At 43.5% G+C, this 22429-nt stretch overlaps 1 protein-coding gene across 1 annotated transcript in view; it reads right to left on the bottom strand.

The window, feature by feature from the left end:
- Window positions 1-22429, bottom strand: part of EPHA5 (EPH receptor A5) — a 208058-nt gene that overhangs the window by 38338 nt on the left and 147291 nt on the right. Inside the window, 3 exon segments of the mRNA XM_068403694.1 lie at window positions 11224-11329; window positions 15652-15811; window positions 18586-18710. Coding sequence (XP_068259795.1) covers window positions 11224-11329; window positions 15652-15811; window positions 18586-18710 — 391 coding nt within the window.

Raw genomic sequence — 22429 nt, 5'->3', positions numbered from 1 at the left:
GCACAGGCACGACAGACAACAGAAGTACCAGGAAGTTTTCTTTTAGTGCAATCATGGCCAAACCAGTGGCTCACAGGAATGACTGCATGTACCAGAACAACATTTTGCAGCCAAACGCTTTGAGCTGAGCAGCCTTGCTTGGTAACACAGCTCTTAAGCACTCAAAAGTCACGAAAACAAATTTAAAAACTATCCAACAGGGGAAAAAAAAAAAGCCTTCTGCTTTAGGGCCTATGGGATGTGCATTTGCAACCTCCTCCCTGGTTCAGGCCTCTGTCAGAGCCAAAATACAGCACTAGAGGACCCAAAAATGGTCCACCTTGGTGACTGCTGTGCCCCACAGCCAGGAACTGCACCATGACCCAGCTACTACCATGCAAAGCCTCAGCATCCCCCAGAAAACATAGCAGAAGAGTTTCACACCTCTCACCCAGCTATGCTGCAAAACTTTCCCAGTTTAACAATGCACGTGGGACGTCTCAGTGCTCCTGTGCTCTCAAGCAGCTGTCTAATGGGGATGGTGATCTCATGAGTCTCCTAGGAGGCTTAGGAAGATCTCTGTCTGCACAGGTCAGAGCCGATTCAGAGACCTAAAACACATTCCCTTTGGGGAGCAACTCAACTCGTGTCCAGTCAAATCAACAGAAATTAAAATCACCCTTCCTTTGATTGGTTAGAAAAGAGGGGAGAGTGTAAGAGAGCAGAAAGCGGTGAGGCAGCCCAGATGGTGGCAGGACGGGGCAGCATGCAACATGGACATGCAGCTCCCGATGCCCACAGAGATATGTCCAACATTGCTGTAGCATATCATTGGCATATGCTGTCATCATGTCATTGCCATGTATGTCAATGACATACAGTTTTTTTGTTTCACTGACATGCATGTTACATGCCACTAAATACCTTTCCACACCCGCCTGCCCCCCACTTCCTTTCTGAGGGGAAATTACCTCCCCCGGCCCCTTTTGGTGACAAGAAGCAGAATTTGATGAAGAGTCCAGCACATGTGATGTTTTATTATGACACATGACATTGCTGGTGTGGTGTCTGGATCGATCACGGCATGAGATATCAGGGTTTTTTTTTCCCGTGGGACCCCTGCTCTTGCTGGAGACATGCTCTGCTTCAGGTCACGCTATTTCCAGTTGTTGAGATAGACAAGCTCGGTCCAGAGATTGGATGAGAAAGTGATTTCCAGGCCAATACAAGAAAGGGAGGGGAAGGCAGACTGTGCACAGAAAACATGGAGGGAGGACACGAAATAGGAGCCAGCACGGGTGGGAACACTGACCATGTTAGGCTCGGATAGGCAACAGCACGCAGAGAAGAAGCCCACCCACAGCTATGATCGCAGCAACTGAAAAGCAAACAAAAAGGCCCAGGATAAGGAATAATACCCACTGCCCTGGCAAGGTGCAAATACATTTGCAACATTTTTATATGCACTTCTTCCTTCTTATGCAATTATTATTTGGACCTTAACACCCTGGGCTGCAAGAATTTCATGGCATGTGCTACCGTTGGGGAAAAACACCTTGAGGAGAGCATATAGATCCTGGTCCTGCAAAGCAATTAACCATGTGCTTCCCATACTTGAGTACCACCGTTAGGATTAATGGGGCCACCCATGTGCTTAAACTTAAGCACCTTCCTTGGAGCAGGCAAAGTGACTTTTTCCACAAGCGTGTGTGCAGTAGAGTTACAATTTCCTTCAAAAAAGAAAAAGTACTGGATGAATGTGTGCCCTGCTTTTGCAGACCCTTATGCACGTACTCAACTCACCCAGCTCTTTCTGGGTCTCCTTCTATCAGTGAAACTTTGCACGTGCATTACGCATCTGCAGAAGCAGGACCTTACGAATTGTGTGAGAGCATTCAGCCTACATAAACTCAAAATATGGTGAGCTAAAAGGCACTGCGTGCGTCCACAGCTTGCTTTTGAAGGCTGCCGAGCCATCACTCTAGTCTAATCAGAGTATAGATTCATCGGGAATGAGTCCATAACCCAAGGCTGGCTGCACCTCAGTAATTGCCCTTTATCCTTGTCAGAGAACTTGCATGGACAATTTTTCTGTTGCCAAATCTATTAAGGCAATTCATCCTGAAAAAAGAACATAGTGCAGAAGAAACAACAGAAAGAACTTCGGTATAATATACAAACAGGAGCCCAATGGTGCAGACATACTCTGGTTAAAGTCAGCTGAAGATCTCACTCATCATTTCTCCTCAAATCATCTTAACATGTCATCCTTGAAAAAAAATTGTACCCATGAGATTTTTATAAAGTATAACTTACAATGCTTAAACACATTAAAATAGCCTATTTAGACAAAATTAACATTCTGCAACTGCACCGCCTTAAATTATGATGCAAAATAACTTCAGGCATGCAATGATTTACAGAATTATATACTGGATTATGTGCTTACTTAAATTAGAACTTGTGAAGAATGTCTCTCTAAGCACCTTTTGCATCAGCAAAACAACTTGCTAACATTTGCTAAACAGTGATGCCAATATTTTTTTACTGTAATTGACAATATTTTGTATTTTCATAATGCCCCGGCTTGTGCAGTCATACTAATATGGGAGCAGCTCAGCCTTCACTGAAGTTCTCCGTTGATCCAAGTTGACATCAAAGGTCCAAAACCCAAAAGCACACAAAGCGAACCTAAGCATTATATATTTTAAGTCAATTTTGCAGTTTTCTGGGTTTAACCTCATAGGATTTTAGCGCAGGGAACTGGTAGGTCTCCAGAAGATCACTGTGGCTGTGATGACTTAGCTTACGTTTTAGCTAGGAGGCCCTTTCCCCCACAGGAATTTTCTAACAGTTGCTGCCACCAGACCTTCCCACACTGCTCAGCATGCAAAGTCAAGGTTTTTGAAACAACAGTTCTATTAGCCTGAGAAGCAACCGCTTCCTTAAAATGAAAAGAGCTCACTGTTTTCTGAAACAAAGGAAACTCTTTGAACACCTCATCAGCAACTGGGCTACTCTGAGACAAAATCAGTTCCCTGTGCTGAACGCAGAGCATTTCAGATCTCACTTGCTCGCTTTACAGGGAGGAAAAAAATGTTGACGTGAAAGGGAAATGTGCCTCAATGCAGCCTTACTCCTGCACACCTGTCACATAATGCTGTTTGCTTAGGGTCAAAATACTCTGAGGTGTAACATTAGGGGAAATCTAAAGCTCTTAGAAACAAAATAAACTGGATCAGCAGAAAACAAAATTCACTTTCCAGTCCCAGGAGCACTTGGATAGGTAAGTGAATGGACTACTTGGCCTGAACAGTTACGACAAAGGAAGATTTATTACTGCTCATGTTAAAAGGACAGCTTGATTTGGCAGATAAACTTCACAATATAAAAATCCTGAGGCAAATAAAACTGGATGCTAAACTCCAGCAAACCTGCCATACCCTTATGGCCATCACATTTGGGTGCTGATGGCTCCTAGGAGGGGCAGAGTTTCCCTGTCCCCTTGCTCCACGCAGGGCTTTCTTGGTCTAGAAACTAAGGAGCTGAAAGAAAACACTTTGCAGATGAGATCAAATGCTATGGCAGGATAAGAGATCACTGCTCAATGAAATATGCCCGGACCTCTCAGGGGTTTTAAGATCTTTAGCCAGCAAGCTGATCTATATCGGGGAACAGTCAGAGTTGAACTGAGCACTGTATACATCAAAATTATCTGCAAAGTCTCCTCCAGCCTCACTGAATCAACCAGCAGACTACAAGGAGAGCTTGTGAGGGCTGCCCCTAGCTCCAGCGGGTGGTCAGGAGCCACTCCGATCTGCTGTAGGTTAACAGATGACACATAGAATCATAGAGTGTCCTGAATTAGAAGGGGCCAACAAGGATCATCAAGTCCAACTCCTGTCCCAGCCTAGGACAACCCCACAATTCACACCATGTGTCTGAGGGCATCGTCCAAATGCTTCTTGAATGCTGTCAGGCTTGGTGCCATGGGGGGAAGCGACGGCCGGGTGGGACCACGGAAGGCTGACGGAGTGAAACAGCGACCGCGTGCGGTCGTCACTCCTGCTGTCCCCCGCGGCCGCCTGCGGCGCGGTGGGGGAAATCGGGAAGAGAGTGGAAAGGGAGGGGCGGCGGGGACGACCCCCGGCATCGGCCTCCGGCAGCACAGCACAGTACCGCCATGGTACCCACCCGCAGACAGCCCTCCGTGCAGGAGGCCAAGGGCGAGGCCCGCAACTCCACCCAACCCCAGCTTCTCTCCCCACTGCTGCGCTGGGCCTGACACATCCATGTAACGGTGGTTACTGAGAAAACACCTGCAGTGTTAGACACCCTTTGCTGGGAAAGAATGAGGCACTGAGGCAGCAGCATCTCCAAAAGCCAAGCTGGCTTGAAACAAGGTATAACTTTTGCTTTAAGCCCTGGCTTCAAGGAAAGGGCTGCAGATGGGCAGAGACAATGTAGAGGAGCCTGGAGCTGCAGTGGCACCTCCTGGACCTCTGTCACCTGCTGGCACTGACCTGCTTCTTGGCTAGACCAACTCTACTGCTCTCAGTTATCTCAGGCACACAAAGCCAACACTTCTCCAGTTCTAGCAAAGGTGACCCCCACAATGCCTATGTGGTTTGCAAACCCAACTGCCCAGAGAGCAAGCTTTAATAAACCTGTAAGGACTTATCAACACCCTTGGCATCATTTCATACCCTGGGCTACATGCTTTGTTAATGAAATGTATATATATGATGGGCCTCAACAACTGTGCCTGCAATCAATGTAATTAATTTACCACAAGTCTGCAGAAGACCCAGAGAGCATTCAGAATTAAACTACATTTCTAGTGGCTAGATAGATCTCAGAGAGGCTCTGCCATATATAGCTGCGGCTTTTAAGAGTTACAAGTTGAAGACTTGGAGTCATGATAAATGAAAGCCTCGTTTGTTGCTTTTAATAAGCTGCTCTAATGGGATGTTCTTCAGAGGCTCGCAATTAGAGACTGAAATACTTGAGAGTGCCTGGGAAGATTTTTCAAATACTTCATGCAGCCTTGAGCGATCGCTTCCTGCATCTCCTGGTCAGGAGACCAGCACTACACCTAGCACCTCATGAGTCAACAATGCTTGCTTCAAACACCAGAGGAGCAGCATTACACACTGTGAGATGTTAGAAATATATTCCTACTTTGCCCAGAACTACATGAATGTTTAAGAAGTCACCTCCTCTTCCTGCTGAGGTCTCTGAATCTACCTAGTTCACATGTTAAAGCACATCTCTGTGCTGTTCAAGAATTACTGCGAATGCAGAAGCCCAAGCAGATGATATCTATGCCGTCACTATGGGGAAGAAGAACAATGCTACCAGAGAAAGGATCTGCATTTGGAAAGACCTCTGGCATTATACTTTGCTATGTCTAAGCCATAAGAAAGTACAGATAACCTTTTTCTAGGTAAGAGGCCAAGTGCCACAACATAGCATGCCCCCAGGAGAGGTCACGTTTCCTATTTCTAGCATCCAAAGCAAGGTGAAACATCCACATATTCAGAAGTGCAGAGGGACGACAGTCTGATTTTCTTCTTCATCCTCTAGCCCACATTCCCTTCTCGAAGTGGAAACGGGACTCGCACAATGCCATCACATGCATCATCTGAATGAAGGTGAGGAGTTTTCATCACTGACTGCTGCACTGCCCCACATTTCCCCTGCTCAGACAAAGCTTATGCCTGCCGCTTATCTGCTCATGATGGACCTCCTGCCCCGTTCCCTTGGCTGCTGCCACAGTAACTCAGAAATGATGCTTTCAAGGGCAATGCCTCATGGGCTTGGAGTTAATTACAGATTTGGTCAACTCACCTCCTGTCTGGGCCAAAGTCATCTGAAGGCAGATTAGCCTAGGTCCCTTAAACTCTCCTTGAAACTGCAGAAGCTCAGAATGGCTTGTGGAGCCCGGTGTGTCTGCACAGAAGTGCTAAGCCAGAAAGTGTTTAGAATAAAAAAGAAAAAAGGTGTTCGAGCAGCCAAATTTGCCAAGCTGATCTAGGCAGGATGCTAGAGGTGGGGACAACAGACAGCAGATTTCCACACTGGCTCTGGGAAGGCATCACCCTGTGCAGAAGGGTGCACTGGAGCACTTTTTTTACCAGAGAGGGATCCTGTATATCAATGCTGCTAACGCTCCTCTCTGGGAAAATGTACTGCCAAAGGGCAAAGAAGCCGTTAACATGACGGAGGTAGTAAAAACTTTGACCCGAACACAAGCAGGACCAGACCCTGCCTGCTCTTGGTGGATGGGAATTTTGACTTGGCAGAGCAATAGCTTCTCCAACAAAATCCTTCCTCTTGTCAGGTGAATCGTGGGGAATATTTGGCAGTAGGCAGCACCATAAAGTGGCTATAAATCACGGGAGACAACATCCTGTAGGAAGAAGGAAGAGCAGGCAAGAATGTAGAGATAAAAATCCTTTAAAAAGTCACAACTAACAAAAATTGTGACTCATGCTGGAAAAACTCTCCCTATGAAAAACATTATCTACAAACTGTCTCCTGTTTCCTATGGAAATATCGAAAAAGCAAACTATTTTAAGCCCTGACACATCTTGGAAAGTAGGATGGCGGGGGGAGGTTGTGGAAAAATTCATCCTTTTTGACCTTCCACATCACAGAAGGTTGCAAATGCTGGCTCAGGACCTAGTATATGCACCACAATCCTTTCACTCTCTCTACTCCCTGAAAGTCACTTTTTAACAAGATGCACATATTTGTGTCCAGAAAGTAGCCCTCTGCCACTGCAGGGGCTGATATTTGAAAGTCTAAATCAGCTAAGGTCAAGGATGGATACTCTGGTGCAGAAGCCTCTAATTGCTAATACCCAGGTGGTAATATTTGTCTTTGCTTTGTTTTTCAAAGGCTAGTTCCTTGCTAGAAAGAGACTTTCTATATATGCATGACACAGGGTGAGGGGCAGTTTTTTGTTGCTTCAAATCTATTTTTTTCTCAAGTTCCACAAACAGGTCCCTCCGGTTCTTTGGAAGATCACTTGAGATGGAAAGGTCATCCATAATGGGTAGCTGGCTATAAATGCAGATGCACAGTACACTTCTTAGTTATTTGGAGCAGCTTTTGCAAACATGCACAGAATTGACCTAATAGCATCCCCATTTTACTCTGTAAAAGCCCATGCCTTTGTTTAGTGCTACAAAGCTCAAATGTTTGGGGACTGGAGGGACCAGCAGTCTCTTAACGCTCACCCTGACCCTGCCAGTTTTGCAAACAGGACTTGGTTTGAAGGACAAAAGAGGGGGAAGTGCTTTGGAGTAGTGGGTGTCCTTCCCAGGCTGATGCAAATCTGGTTTCCTACCTCGGTTTGTAGGAAGAAAGGGGTTGATGCCATTAACGACCACTGCGGCACCATATTGCTCCTTGCAAGATGGAGCGCAAAGACCTTTGTGACTGGCATCGTCTGACACAGACTGTAAAACAGAAGTCTGTAATGATTTTAGATTAATATATACTTCAATCAGGAATAACAATGCCAAGCGGCATCTAATTCAAGCATTGCTAGGAAAGCAAAATTTATAGCCTGGCTCTATCTGTAAAATGCATTGCGCTTTCAAGAACACACAATCCTAACAAATTAAAGTTCTTTAATTCAATGCTTGTAGCTGGTTTAATAATAGATTTTCAATCCACTTCTGTTTTTTGCTGAGACAACTACAGTCTGATTTAGTGAATCTCTTTGATTTGTAATCCTGATCGTTATATTATTAATATGCCCTTGATGCAAAGAGCGGGATAACTTAAAAAAGTGATCAGCTATTTTGCTTGGCATTTATGACCTTGATCAGAGGACACATTATTTACAGGAACATTTTTCTGGAGCATCTGCAAGTAAATCAGCTCTGAAACGCAGCTTAATTGTTCAAGGCAAAGCACATTTAGTTTCAAATTCCCAGGAACCTCCAGCTTCAGACACAAAGCACGTTTCCACAGACAGACGCTGGCATGTGGAAATGCCACCGTGACTACAGTTCAGTTGACCTTTGGTTCAGGGCCAGCTGCCAACAGGAAATGGCAAGCTGTTACTCACATTCATTCAAAAGAAGTGAGAAAACTGCAGAGATACTTGAAAGCAAAAAAATGCGAAGAGGTGTGGAAACTTCTGCCTTCTGGGACCTAGCAGAAAATAAAAAGCTTGCAGAGCCCAGAAAACTCCTGAGTCCTATAGCTGGGAAACTACCTTCCGAGCTGCTGAGAGCAGGAGGACATCCCCTTCCCATGGCAGGACTGCTCTCAAGCCCCTGCTCGCTTCAGCCCAGCACTTGGGAGGATAGGCGCAAAGAAACAGCATACAGCATCCTAGGGAGGAATATCCTAATTCCGAGGTGCCCAGGGTGCCTGAGAGCAGCACGGAGCCAGCAATGAGGAGCCTGTTCGCAGGAGCTGGCCAGGCTACATCATCAGCGCTGCAGAGCAAGAGGGTTTTTTTTCCTTAGCTTTGCTGCTGGGCAGTACCTGCTCTCCTACAGTAGCAGAAAAGACAGAGCCTGGGCTTCACACAGCTTGGTCAGCATGGAAAGCAGCGGTGATTCCAGCTGGAGCAACTCCTGGAGTTCAAAATGTCTGTTTTTCTAAAAGCAAGTATGGGAAAGAATTAGGAAAGGAAATTTAACTCCCTGGAACCAGGCACTAGAACAATGTAACCACTCCAAAGATACAGGAAAGCATCTTCCAGAAACAGGTTAACAGCTTCAGAAAGGGATTATCCCATGACTTGGAACGTCTTTATCCTCCCTGCAGTAGCACAGCAGGAGAGTCACTCCACAAATTGTCTCGAAATCATATCCAAGGCAAAGCAGCATGAGTGATACACTTCAGCAGCATTTCTGCTTCTTCCAAACAGGAGCAATTTTTTTTTTTGCTTTGTTTAATTTCAAATTGGCTGTCAGCTTTCTGGACTTTTGGGGTTTATTTTTCTGTTCTCATGAGTCACTCAATGCACTAGATGGGCTTTAAAATTCACAGGAACTCAAAGCAGCTGAGAAGCTCTGTGGTTTTGAAGCCAGTTCTTTAATGATGGACCAAACCTTGGCACTGGAGGCTTTTCCATCACCTCCCGCTGAGGGACTGGGTTCTTCCCAGTTTAGAGGAAGGGTTGAAAATATAAAAATGGACCAAGAGCTTATCTCTCTGTACCTGCCCCTTCCCATACGTCCAGTGTGGCACCATGGATAAGCTCCCAGGAACCTGCAGCTGCCCCAGGATCCATGGAGAGAGGTGTGAGCACAAGGTAGGAAGATTAAGGCACCAGCATAGGCAGTGATAAAACTCTAGCCAAAGTAGACAAGGGCTTTTATAAACATGCCGAGAGATAAAGAGCCAAGAGGAAGCACATCCTGAAAGCCCATTAGGGCAAAAGACAGAAAGATATAACTAATGAGAAGTGCTGACAAATGGCTCAGACTTTGCAACTGCTTGCTCAGACCAGAGAGGGTAGCAGCAAAAAGGAGACCTGCAAGGGCACATCCTCCCCAAAGGGGTCTCGAGCACCTGCCAGCAACTGTGGGAAAAGCAAGAGCTGCTGGTTGCCATACAGCTGCAATTCGTTATGGCCACAGAGGGATATATGTCCCTCCACCTGCGATTCACACCCCCAGACTCCTCCTTGCAGAAATGCCAGGCTACATCAGTAGGTTCCCTACAAGCCATGCATGCATCCTCCTGTTTGCATCGATACAAGCACACATTCAGGCTGTGGGAGGCCAAGGTCCATATCCTCCTGTTCTGTTCAAGGAGGGATTTGTCTTAAAAACTCCAGCCTTCAAGGAGAGACTTGAACTCCTGCCTACAGTGTTCAGAGCCAAGTCTTTTTGGCTACAGCTTTCCTGTAGCCCCTGGTGTGAATGGCCTGTAGCCATTTGCTGCCCCACGCTGCTGCGTGCTTCTTTTGCAGACAGCATTTACTTTCCCATTTTGAAGTCACTCAAAGCAGATGACAGGAGCTCAAATGGCTGAGCTGGAAGAGATTGTCAGTCTCTGACCTTGAGCAGAGATGTGTCTGGCAGCACTTACCTCTTAAGAGAGGAAATAACTGTGTCCTTCTATGGATGCCTTATGCCTGGGGACAGAGCTGCTCAGCCTGGCTGGATTTCACCATGCCGCGTTCGCAAACTGATACCCTACCTCCTCTGGGAAATAAGACCCTCAGCCAATAAGTTTACTATGAGCACAGTTCCTCTGCGAGTATCTTGTAACTACTCTTAACACTTACAAATATCCTGCATTTTACAGCCACCTTGCTAGACTCGAGCTTAAGACAGACATGTATCATGAAAGCAACAATGGGCTGATGGGTACCTTAGAAGCATAAATGTTTACTTTGCACTGACAACAAATTCAGCCTAATCAAGAGATGCACCTCACATTGCTTTGCATGAAGGATGTTGCATCGTTTGACTACTGCCATTAAAAAAAGTAATAATACACGTGTAGAATATGAAAAAAGTGCCTTGTGTTCTGGCTGCTACACAGATTCAGTGCCACAGTACAAACTGGTCCTGATACAAGCCAGATTTTCCCCCAATACCACAGTCCCTTGTTCACCAACAAGTTCTATCAACTTCCATTAGAGTTGCCAAAGATGGTATAGCCCAGGCTTTCATCACTTGCCTATGTTTAAGCACATGAGAAGTCAATGGGATCGCTTGATGGTTTGAAGCAGAGTTGTCTCCCTCCATGCAGGGAGCTCTCTGTATAATTTACTAGCACGTGGGGAACACATTAGTGTCCTACACATGAGAAATGAAATCCAGACCTGACCAAAACTTGGGGCGTTTGGTCATTCGGCTGGGTTTCTTCTCTTTTCTTTTCAAGTGTTTTCCTGGAGTTGTTTTCTCTGTGAGCAAAGCCCATTGCAAACATATGGGCTTCAGGAAATTTTACCTGTAATAACATGTTCTACTTATTTTCAAAGGAATGTGAAAACACTCATGTGAGAATCAAACTCAAATAATCAGGGCCAGTCTATATAGAGATGAAAATCATTGGGAAGCGAACCACTTCTGTGAGCGAGCCTTTGCCATTCCTGCCTGTCCAAACAGATCAATCAACCCACCCTCGCACCGTTTTACAGTGCCACTGCTCAACAGCTTCAATCACATGCTGCTTTCGCCTAAATCGTGCTAATCAGCTGGTCAGATAAAAGTTATTATAGAAGTTGGAGAAGTATAAATACACAGCTTCTTCTCTTACCTTCCGCTGAGAAGGAAACCAATCACAACAGCCAGCAGAATGACTCCCACTGTTACAGACACAACAATTATAGGAATCTGGCTCTGGTCGCTGGATGCAGCTACTGCTGAGATGAGAAACAGAAAATGGAGATTAAAGTTAAAATGATAGTCAGCACTCACATAAGGCTTTCTAGTGAGGCTGCCAGCGAGGTTTCAAGTCTTATTAGTTCGTTTCTTCTTTTACGGTTTGTGTTTTCCCCCTTTGCTGTCTGTTTCTAGTTTGGAAAGGAAATGGGAGGAAAGGAACCAAACACACATGCAAAACCAAACCAAAAACCCAACAAAATTACATCTCATTGCTGAATTCAGAAACCAAAGTGTTGCAGAATGCAGCCTCTGAGTTTGCAAACTCAAATTTTTCTTCCCGAGTTAGCTGCATTAGAAATCACAGAGATAAAAGATGAAAACCCAACATGTTCCCATTTGCAGAAAGAACATTTATGAAATGTTACTGTTAAGATACATAAGCAAGATTTCAGAGATAAACAGCATTACCCGTGCCTCAAGAAGCTAAAACTAAATGAAAACTAACTCCTTGTGGCATCTGTATCACATGGCTAGAAGGTGCCCTCTGTAAAACAGGAATTAGCTAAGACACATACACTGGTTGGTCTTTTTACCAGCCAGGGGAAGCAGAACTCTCCCAGTCCATGCCTTGTAAAGATCCCTCGTACCAAAAGGCAGGAGACAAGTCCTGTGATAAAGATGCCAGCAGAAAGGTCAGGAAAGCTGTTCGAGAACTGGGTTTTGCCACAGGTTAAGTAAAAGCAGGTGAGCAAGCTCCTGCAGCCTGTAAAATGGAAATGCTAACACCACTTGTATCTTGTTTATCTGCTTTGCACTGCAGGGGAAGGAGCCCATCTCTCCCCAGCAGTTTGCATGTGGGGCTCCCCAACCAGAAACCAAAGGCTCCTCATCCTGCCCTCTCTGCTGCCAGCTTATTTAGCTGCATATATTTCACCACCCCGGGGTATAAATCTGGCTTCCTCCCCGCAAAACCAGTTCCCTCACATAGGCGCTGCTGCTGTGTGAGGAAAAACCTCATTATAGCTCCTACCCTCATGCCAGCCCCGGATGAAGTTCATCCACCCCGGGGAGCAGCAGGAATTGACTGCGCACTGAAGAAGCCTTTAACTAAATGATTAAAGTAAAAAGGGGTCCTTAGCACAGGATTAACTTTATGGAGGCTATAAAATAACTTAATATAGTCCCATATTAATTGTTAAAAGAAAAGAAAGACGAAAAGGTACAGCATTAAACATCGATCTACAATGGGTTTCAAGTAGCTCTTCATACGGGAGCTCTCCGGCGCTCAGCGGCGAGTGGCGTGGACCTGCTACAGCAACATAAATGATTTCAGAAGGATTGGCTGTGATATGTTAAATATTTAATGTTAACTGCTCCAAACCCGTGCCATCATCCAGAGATTTTATTAGCCTCACGAATTTATGGAGGCTCCTTAAGACAATGTTTTATTGCTTTCTTGACAAAATAATTAAAAAGAAAAACATTTAAAGGAGAACATTAAGGTGTGACTGGTGTTTTTTTGCACAGCTCGAGGAATGGGGAAATGAGATAAATCCTGCTGTGATCTACGGCAGCTAAAAAGCCCGAATTCATGAAACGAGCTGGGAACTTGCTGCCATTTAAAGCTGGTGGGGAACCCCTCCTTGACTTGGTGACATGTTCCCACTCCTGCCCGGCTGACCAGCTGGATTAGCTCACCAATCCAGCCGAAAACCAGCTTTTGGCAAGGTTAGTTTTATCAGGGCTAGATGAGCTTGGTGGCATTTGGAAAGGAGGATGGCAGCAAGTGGATACACCCAGCAACAGCTTCCACCCAATCAAAAAACTTCTGTTGAAAAATGCAGCCCTGGCTGCATCACGGCACTTTGCAGAACTGCATATGCAGGCAGCAGTATGTAAAAAAACCCTAAAATTTGGAAAAAGAGAAAAGTCCAAAACAAGTTATGGCTTCCCCCCCCCTGCATTTCTCAGGCTGTTGTTTCATATTTCCTCCAAGTGTACTAAAAATAACTTCACAGAAACCTTGTGAATGGGAAACAAAACCTGTTGTTTGGTCCAAATGATTTTGGAGGCTATTTTTGATTCTCATGACAGTCCCTGAAAGGTTTTCATTTGTACTTGAATCAAAATAATTTGCTTTGGCTCTAACAAGAGGTTCAGATCTGAACTCTGATGTAGCAGTGAGATTTTGATCTGTGCTTGCTTGCAGATTCCCCGGATCGTGCAGGAAAGCAGTGGGAGTTTGGTCACACGCCCAGCACTAATACTGACTTTATACAGGGCCTTGGAAAAAAAAAATAGCTTTTTAAAAGATTTTAAATGTCAAATGGAGCTGCATTTTGCAAGATACTGAGGCTTACGTTGCATTTCAGTTCTACCAAGCGTTTAAACATTTGGTTAAGTCCTGCTTCAGCCAGAGCTCAAGTCCAACAGAGGAACAGTTCCCAGCTCTCAAACTGGGGACCATGCAGTAGGTATTCCTCTGACTACACTGGGCAGCTCCTTCGTATCAGAGAAGTACCTACTCCTCTGCCTTTAAAAGGCTAAAAAGACTGGGGTGCAAGTGGGACTAAATGATCCAGGGGGTTTAAAGTCTTTAAAGATACTCCCACATGATGTCCTCAAAAAATCCTGATTAACACAGGTACTTACAGGATGGGCTTTACAGAAGTGCCATTATTTTTGGACCAGGATCATGGGTACCGGCAGTGCTGGATCAAATGTGCATATATTTCATATATTATTTATTAATAGTCTGGAACATTATTACTCAAATGACTCTAAACCAGAAATTTTCCAACTGCAAGCAAAATTTCCTTAGTATAATATAGAATAATTTTCAGCATAAGATGATTTTGTTGTTACTTATAGGGCACTATTAATGGTTAATACAATAAGAAATACATTAAATAGACCATTCTTATTGCATTAATGCTTGCATCGCGATGCAATTTGCACTGTATTAGTTCAATCACTGGTTCCACAGCTACATCTGCACATGTATAATGATTCCTTTAAAATCTATTATGGCTTCAAAGGTAGCATGAATTGAAAAGACAACTTGGCATCTTCTTCTCAAAGATGAAGCAACTCTTTGATCAGGTCATCAAGACAATTGGTCTAAGAGAGGTCTGGTTTTTTGGACTTCAGTATCAGGACACCAAGGGCTTCTCAACATGGCTGAAATTGAACAAAAAGGTAACAGCGCAGGATGTATGCAAAGAAAGCCCCCTGCTTTTCAAATTCCGTGCCAAGTTCTACCTGGAGGATGTGGCAGAAGAGTTGATCCAGGACATCACGCAGCGCCTTTTCTTCCTCCAAGTGAAGAAGGCAATTCTGAATGATGACATTCATTCAGACTGGAGTAACAGTAATCAAAGCATTGACAAATTTAAATTTCCAAGGAAAACATACAGAAAATAGGCTCTTTCCCACAGGAATGAACAGCGTATTTCCACCACAAAATTTCTCTTCCACGCAAACAGTATACAAAATTAATAAAAGACAGTTGTACAAACTGAAATAGATAGGACATATTTTCTGAGGGAGAAAACTATCTTTGACACCTCTGCAAAAATTTGGTAATCGGGACAAAAAGAATTTCCCCACAGCTGTGCCTGAACACAGGGGTAGAGCAGCTGAGCCTCTGCATGCCTCAGGAGTTCACCCTGCCACAGAATCTGCTCCAGAATCCAGAGCTGGATGATCAGATCCATTAAAAAAAAAAAAAAAAAAATTTCAAACCCCACAAATTTGTATGTAACAGGCCAAGTAAAAGTCCTGTGCCTGCAGAGCACATTTTTCCCATTTCTGATCACAAGTCAAACTCCTTTCCTTGAGGCTGTGGCATTGGCAGTCAACAGAAACCATCTTTCAACTTGACAGGAACTTACACCAAAAGACACTAACGCTGGTTCAATTCTTCCCCTTGCAGAGAGGCACCATTTCAGGGTTTTTTCCCCTAGATGTAGATATTTAAGAGAGCTCAGCATCCTCTGCAGACAGCCATTAATAGGTGTGGAGGAGCAGGTCTCATGCCCTCTGTCCCTCCTGAGAGGAGAGCCCTTGTCCTCTCTTGCATCAGCTATCATAAATTCATGATTTTTCTAAGCAGAAAACGCTACGAATTTCTGGAGCCTGAAGATCTCCTGACTTAATCTCCTGCCTTACCACCTGAGTCGAGAAAGCAAGGACAGATGTGTTAGCCTGTCTAAGTGCATAGTCATGATGTGCCTGATGTTTCCAAAGTCAAGGGATGAGGCAAGGACAAGGAAGAGCTCTCTGCAAAGGTATCAATCCCCTGACTCGTTTCTGGTAACTGTTCCAGAGACATGGGCTGACAGTAATGAAAAGGACTTACACACTGGGCTGGTTTCAAACTCAAATCTTCGGCTGAAGCCACCGTAGCCGGCAGCTGTCCGGGCTCGGATCTGGAAGACGTATGCTGAGCCTGGTTTCAAGCCATCTGCCGTAATCATCGTCTCTTTGGATTTGATGATGGTGTAGCTCGTCTCCTGGTCCTTTTCCCAACCCCCACCAAAAAACACAAAGTTCAAACACACAAATAGTGGCCCTCAGAGAAGATGAATTCTTAACAACCCCCACATCAACATTACAAAGGATGACTGAAAGAGGCATTTTTGGGGACCTCTTCCTCAAAAACCCCTCTCTGAAAACACTTTCTGCAGCACAAAATGTGAGATCTGATTTTCTCTCTTATAATCAGTGACTCTAGGAGGTATGAAACAGAGCAGAGGGACTTTCCACACATAAATGACAACACAGGGACCAAACTGGCATCTGCAGTAGGAGCAGTTTTCCATTGCTCAGGGTGTACACGGCCTGGGGCAATGGAAAGGTTCATCCTACAAAGATCAATCCCAAGGCACAGGGAAGAGGAAGAAAGTCCCTTCACCTTAGAAAGGGAGCTTAATTTATACAAAATGACTTTACAGTAATGTTATTAGTCCTAAAAGAGAATAATATATTATACATTGTACAACTTTATGCTGGCATTTCTAGAACCATGAATTAGACCTTGGGAAGGGAATAATAAACCAAAACTCCAGGAAAATACCTAATTTTGCACTGTTCTTCTGAAGCAACAAACCTGAAGAAAATTTGTTGAAATAAATCTTCATTTACATCAGTTTCTAATGTGAAAGAGTTTCAGCTCTTTGATTAAAGTTTCGCTCAAATGCTTGGTAATTACTCATAGAATTATTTACTGTAACACATAATCTAGAGAAGAGTTCATAAATTAAGGTGTACCAACTTAGAAACTGCTTTTTATTTACCATATCCTCTCAGATCCAAATTATTATGTGGTAAACAGGAATTCTTAGTAATTCCCTACCAAGATTTCTGCATAGCTCTTAGGATCAGTTCAGATTTTTCTTTTTTCTTTTTAATTTAATGGGCAACTTTCCGTAGACAGTAATATGCCTGGATAAGGCCCTGGGAATCTCCAAATGTAAAATTACAGAAATGTGTGTGTGTGTGTGTGTGTATATATATGCCTCTTTTTTTGGTTAAGAAGTTATTTCTCTTAAAGGAATGCGATCTGACAAAACTCAGTTTTCGAAAACATTTAATATAGATCATTCTCATCCCTTGGAACTGAACGCAGTGAATTTACCCTTATAAAGGGCTGAAAACCGAGAGAATATAAATGACAGTAGCAACAAACAAGAAGGATTAAGGACAACATCCCAAATCTAACTCAATGACTGGTTAAAAAGCAATAAGTGAATATTAGGTCACATCTTTGCTTGTATGTCAGCCCAATTAGGTTTTCAATACACTGGTGGCTTCTGCAAATATGAAAACACTCGAGCTTTCCTACAGAAAACACTAAGCTTCGCTATCAACCTGAAAGAAATAAATCAAGACAGCATAAACACGGACTGGCTGTAGCTACCTCCCCGTGAAGGACTTGCACTTGAAGAACTATTTACTGAAGCTATTTGAGACTAGTTCTGGATCACAAATACAATGTTTTAAGTCTCCCCTCTCCCTGATTTGTTTGAAAACAAACTAAGTAAAATGAACAAATATATGTATTTTTTTGCTTTAATTATTTGCTCATCATAAAGGTTTCTAGAGGCTAATCTTCCCAGGCCATGCCACAGTAAGGATTCAATGTGCCATGATGGTCCTTCAAACAAGTTAATAAAAGAATCAGTAATGGATTATTTCCAGCAATAGCATAGCCTGATTCTTACTTTCTGCTTTAATCTTTTTGAAAACCTCAGCCCTACTTAAGCCACTCATACATCTTGTGCCCTTGCCCAAGCTCCATCATCTGCAAAAATAATGTTGATTTTATCCTGATGCAGAAGATTTCTGAAATTCTTTCCCTTGTCTGCACGGGCCGCTTGAGCGGGTCCCTCCCATGGTTAGAGAAAGAAGAGAGGAGGAGTAAAAACCCAGTCCTGGTCCATGTCGAGTGGTTTCACCTGGGTCACAGACAGAACTAATGGAAGACTTTTCTTAAAACAGAAATTCACCCCCCCAAAAAAAGTGAATTGTGACTCAATTTCACTATTTTCCTTGTTTCTATGCAGAAAGCCTGGCTATTTCATAAGAAAAAAGAACACCTTACAATCCCAACTAAGGCAAGAAACTGCTACTCAGTCAAACTCTTGCAAACCTGATTTTTCTAAGGCTGTGTTGCTCAAAGATGCTATTTAGACAAAGTGCATCTGTTACCTTTTCCATTTAAACTGCGTTAATTTTGCAGGAAGAGAACAAGTCACCATTTGAAATGAACACTAGGAGAGGCAAGTTTTGTAGAAACAGAGAGTGTTTTCCATTAGACCGAGAGCAAGAGCTGGAAAAGCCAGGCAAACTTATAAGCCAGGATGCCCTTCTTCATATCAGAGCAGATACAGTCTCTTCACAAAACCCCTCTCCTCTCGTTACACCGTGGATGCAAAATCAAGTGAGAAATCGAAATACCAAAGGCAAGGTGTAGCCTGATGTTTCCAGGAGACAGATGCTCAATCCCCAACCCCTCCTATTTCTAACAAATGAGCAGGTTCTATCTTAATGTGATAAGGCTGGAGAGGAATCTGACACGCAGATTTAATGTATTTGTTCAAGAGAAGTGGCACACTAATGGAAAACAACACCCTCATTTCAAGTCTTCCTAATCATTTACTGCAAAATCAATCTAACATTGATTTACTCATAAAATTGCTCCATTCCCTTCCGTAACTCAAATAATTACAACTAAAAGAAGAGGACAGTAAAGAGAAGGTACTTGGGATGCTCAGCAATCAGTCCATCACACCTTTTCAAAATATTTGATTTCGTATTCCAGGATGATGCCGTTGGGTCGATCTGGCTCCTGCCAGGAAAGGGAGATGCTATTTTTAGTTATCTTCCCTTTTTTCACACTACTGACTGGAGAAGGTGCTGCAAGACAGGAGAAAAACAGAACAGACAAAAACTATCGTTAGTAAGACAGTCTGCCTCTGAAAAAGTCAAACTTGTCAGCGCATCCTCAAACACAATGTGATCCTTAGCTACTGCAGATCAGTGGGGTCTGTTTTCACCTTGGTGGTATCTGCCCATTTTAACAACTGGACTCACACAGATTTTCAGCAGCTGAGGATCTGACCAGCATCACCCACCCGAGCAAAGTAACAACATGAACTACCATCAGCAGCTTTCATATCAACCTTGTCTTTTCAAGCACTTTTCAAACACACCAACCCCACACCTTGCCTTTTCAAATGTGTCGGGGGCTAACGTTATCAGAATTACATATTGATTACATATTACTTTCTTTCAGCTGCTTTGAAGGTATGTATTTTTCAGAAGACCTTAGATTACATGGGCTCCTTAACTATTTATTTTTTGGCCTGTGCAGTAGTTAAAGCTCAGGTATCTTTCAGCCCCCTCCTTCCAGAAGCAAGGAACAGGGTAGCAAAGCCATTAAAACCTTTATAATTCAATTGCTCTTCATAAATATTGCTGGGGTGTTACAGCTCATATAGTGATGCTAATTCCTTGCAAATGGAAACTGTAAAGATTTTAATGGCAATCACAGTTCAGAAGTTCGCAGCGTGCTTGGGGAAGCCGCAGCATGAAAGCGGCTAGACCAGCTCTGCTTATTATTTTAAGATGCAGCCCTGAAAGGTTATCTGCCCTTTGCAGCACACATGTGCATCAGAAACAGGCTTGATCCTTTGTTTTCACTCCGATATCCGCAGAGACTTTGCAAGTTGTGGTTGTTACCACCCCTGCCAGCTCCCTAGCAAAAGTTGCTATGGGCAATGCAACCCTAACACCCCAGGTATTTCATGACAGAGATTAGGAAACAACACTGAGTGAAAAGAAAAGGTGATGGGAGAAATTCATAGACTCTAATTTACAGGGCCAAGAGCAGCTTCTCCAGAGGAAAAACCAGCCCATGCCTGGCCAAGGGCCTTTGACTCACCCTCCGGACAGGCCAACTCTAGGGAAGGATTACACGGGGGGCTGGGGAGACCCACAGCAAAGACTTTGGTGGCCATATGGGGAATTGAGTGCAAAGAGCAGTAGCAAATGACCACATTTTATCTTCCAAAGTGTGTTTGGAACTGTAAAAAAAACCAAAACTTCTCCTACATGCAGGACTAGCTAATTATCATAATACTAAAAAAACCTAACTCATTAAGTAAAATAAAGACAAACAAATTAATTTTGCCAGGTCTGATCTTCAGCCAAAAAGAGTAAGGGAAGAGCTCCAGACAGTTACCCCTGGGCTGAAGGCTATCAGTGAGCCTTCTCTCTAAAAGTAAGTTCCTGCATCCCAGTCTCTTTTCAGCCCCAGTTTTTCTCACTCCTGTTTACTAATCTCTCCCCCACTTGGATTTTCGAGGATCCTGAAAGGTGTTGGCCATTTCCATATTGTTTTCTGCTGGAGAGCTGGCATCAAGCTGCACAGACAACACTTGCTTTTTAGCTGTGCATCACCACTGAGCTCACAACTGCTCCACTGAGCAAGTAAAAACCACCTTGATTTGAATGATGATCATGTTATTTATGTAGGCACCACACGGTGATCACCAACAATTTTTCATCTGCAAAAGTCACCTTACCCTCCACTGATGTCCTCCACAATTTTTGGGCTATGTGAAGGCGAATAATAACCTAGACTCAAACTGCTAATCTGGTATAGGACTTTCCATTAATTAATCCAGGTGCCTAAATATGTGTTGTGTATGCATGTGCACAGCGAGTTGTGCATGTGAAATATATGGTCCATGCACATGTGTATGGTCAGATGCGTTAGCCCACAGAAGACATAGCGAGTAGCGAACTCCGTTAAAATAGGATGAACTTCCCTTTTAATGCAACGGGAGCTACATGGTTTTCAGAAGCATCAGAAAAAAAAGTCTCACTGTGTGGTGGTGGTGCCAAACGACAGGCGATTCTACAACCCTAGTTAAACAGACGATACTGATCACTTCTTATCATGAGCCACTAGGATGCTATATATAGAGGATGGAGACACCAAAGTACTTGGAAAAAGGGACTTGTGCCGCTCTGGACTGTTCTCCAATGCCCCCAAATCCCTGCCACGCCTATCCCAGGCTTGCAGAGCTGGTAGCAGAGCTCTGGCAGGATGGAGAAAGTCGAGTTGAGCATTAAACCTTTTTAAACTCCTATTAGCAAAAGCAAACTTGAGAAGTGCAGTCAGGGGAGACCTTAGCCCTCCCTGATATTGAATGTCTCTCAGGAAGGTGAAAACCATGCAATTCTCGGTGTCAAGACTGCCTGACCAAATAATGGACTTTTCATCCACTTTATTGAGGTTTCCTGAACTGTTTATAGGACCAAGACTCACAAGTGCTTTAAAAACAAAAGAATGATGCAAGTGCTCCTGAACTCTGCTGTAAAATCTTTCCCTGAGAGGTTCAGGGGAGTTTAGCTCTCCTTCACATGCATCAGCACAGTACAACACAAAATGCGCCACCAGCCATCCAAAAGTGCCCGTCAAACTCCCTACTCCCCTGAAACAGAGCATCCTCTTCAAAAAGCAGTGTGCAAAAAGCTTGGCTAGTCAACAGCTTCAAGGACTTAAATCTATCGCTGTGCAAGTCTCTAACACACTCAATCATGGCTCTGCAAAATGCTCTGCTCTACCGGGAAAAGGAGGGAAGATAAGAAAATGAGTAACCCAACTCTCAAAGTAAATTAGAAAAGGAGTAACTGTATCCTTTTTGAATCTCCTTCAAAAGAAGCGTTAAAGTGTAACAGCGAGATAAAGGCCAATTAAGTAAATTCAAATAAATGGTGGTGCTGGGATGATACGGCAACTACTCTGCATCCTCAGTGCACAGAGATTACGATGCTCTGAACTGAAGAAAGGTAAAAGTATTTTAGAGTTTTCTTTGTCAAACAAAATGTAATCCAATCCAGGCAAGTGGACAAAGTCTGCAATCATTCCATCTTAAAAGCCTGCAACTGGATACTGTGCTATATGATCTCAGGAAAATAAAAGGATTACTTGAGACTTGCTTTTCAAAGGTCACTGCTTCTGCCAGGGCAGCATCCTCTTAATAGAAAGAAGCCAAGCCATGGAGCACTTCCATTTGGAGTACAACACGTACAAAAATAAATTCACGTAAGAGTCAAGATATATAATGCCATAATCTCCCATGTTTCTTACGTACGCAGGCAGAATTCTTGTTCAAATCCCTGCCTTGACACTACAAAGGGTGGATGTACATTGTGAATTGTTTACATGTTGCTTTACAAGTAATCTGCACATGTGCATTAATATCTCAGCAAGACACTCAAAATCAAAGAGGGATATTACATCATTTATGTTTATGTTTGCCACTCATGAAAACAGCCATGCGTGTGATGAAAGCAAACAGAAGATGTAACAAGGTGTGAAATTGCTAATGTACATTTTTGCTTGCCTGAGACCAAAATTAATCAGGAAGCAAATAAAAGCACAGAAAACTGATTCTACCTTTTTTTTGTTCTGTTTCTAACATTTCTTGAGAAGAATAAGGGGACATACCAAATAAATAAATTAAAGTTTCTGCAGAAGATGCATCATTAGTCACATCTGAATAACTACAGGAGATGATTTCATGAGGAATAGACCTTTTAGGACATTATTCCTCTGCAACCTT

Source organism: Nyctibius grandis, chromosome 6 (genome assembly GCF_013368605.1).
Source record: "Nyctibius grandis isolate bNycGra1 chromosome 6, bNycGra1.pri, whole genome shotgun sequence".
In the NCBI taxonomy this organism is placed as follows: Eukaryota; Metazoa; Chordata; class Aves; order Nyctibiiformes; family Nyctibiidae; genus Nyctibius; species Nyctibius grandis.
This window is presented reverse-complemented; position numbering and strand designations above follow the sequence as displayed.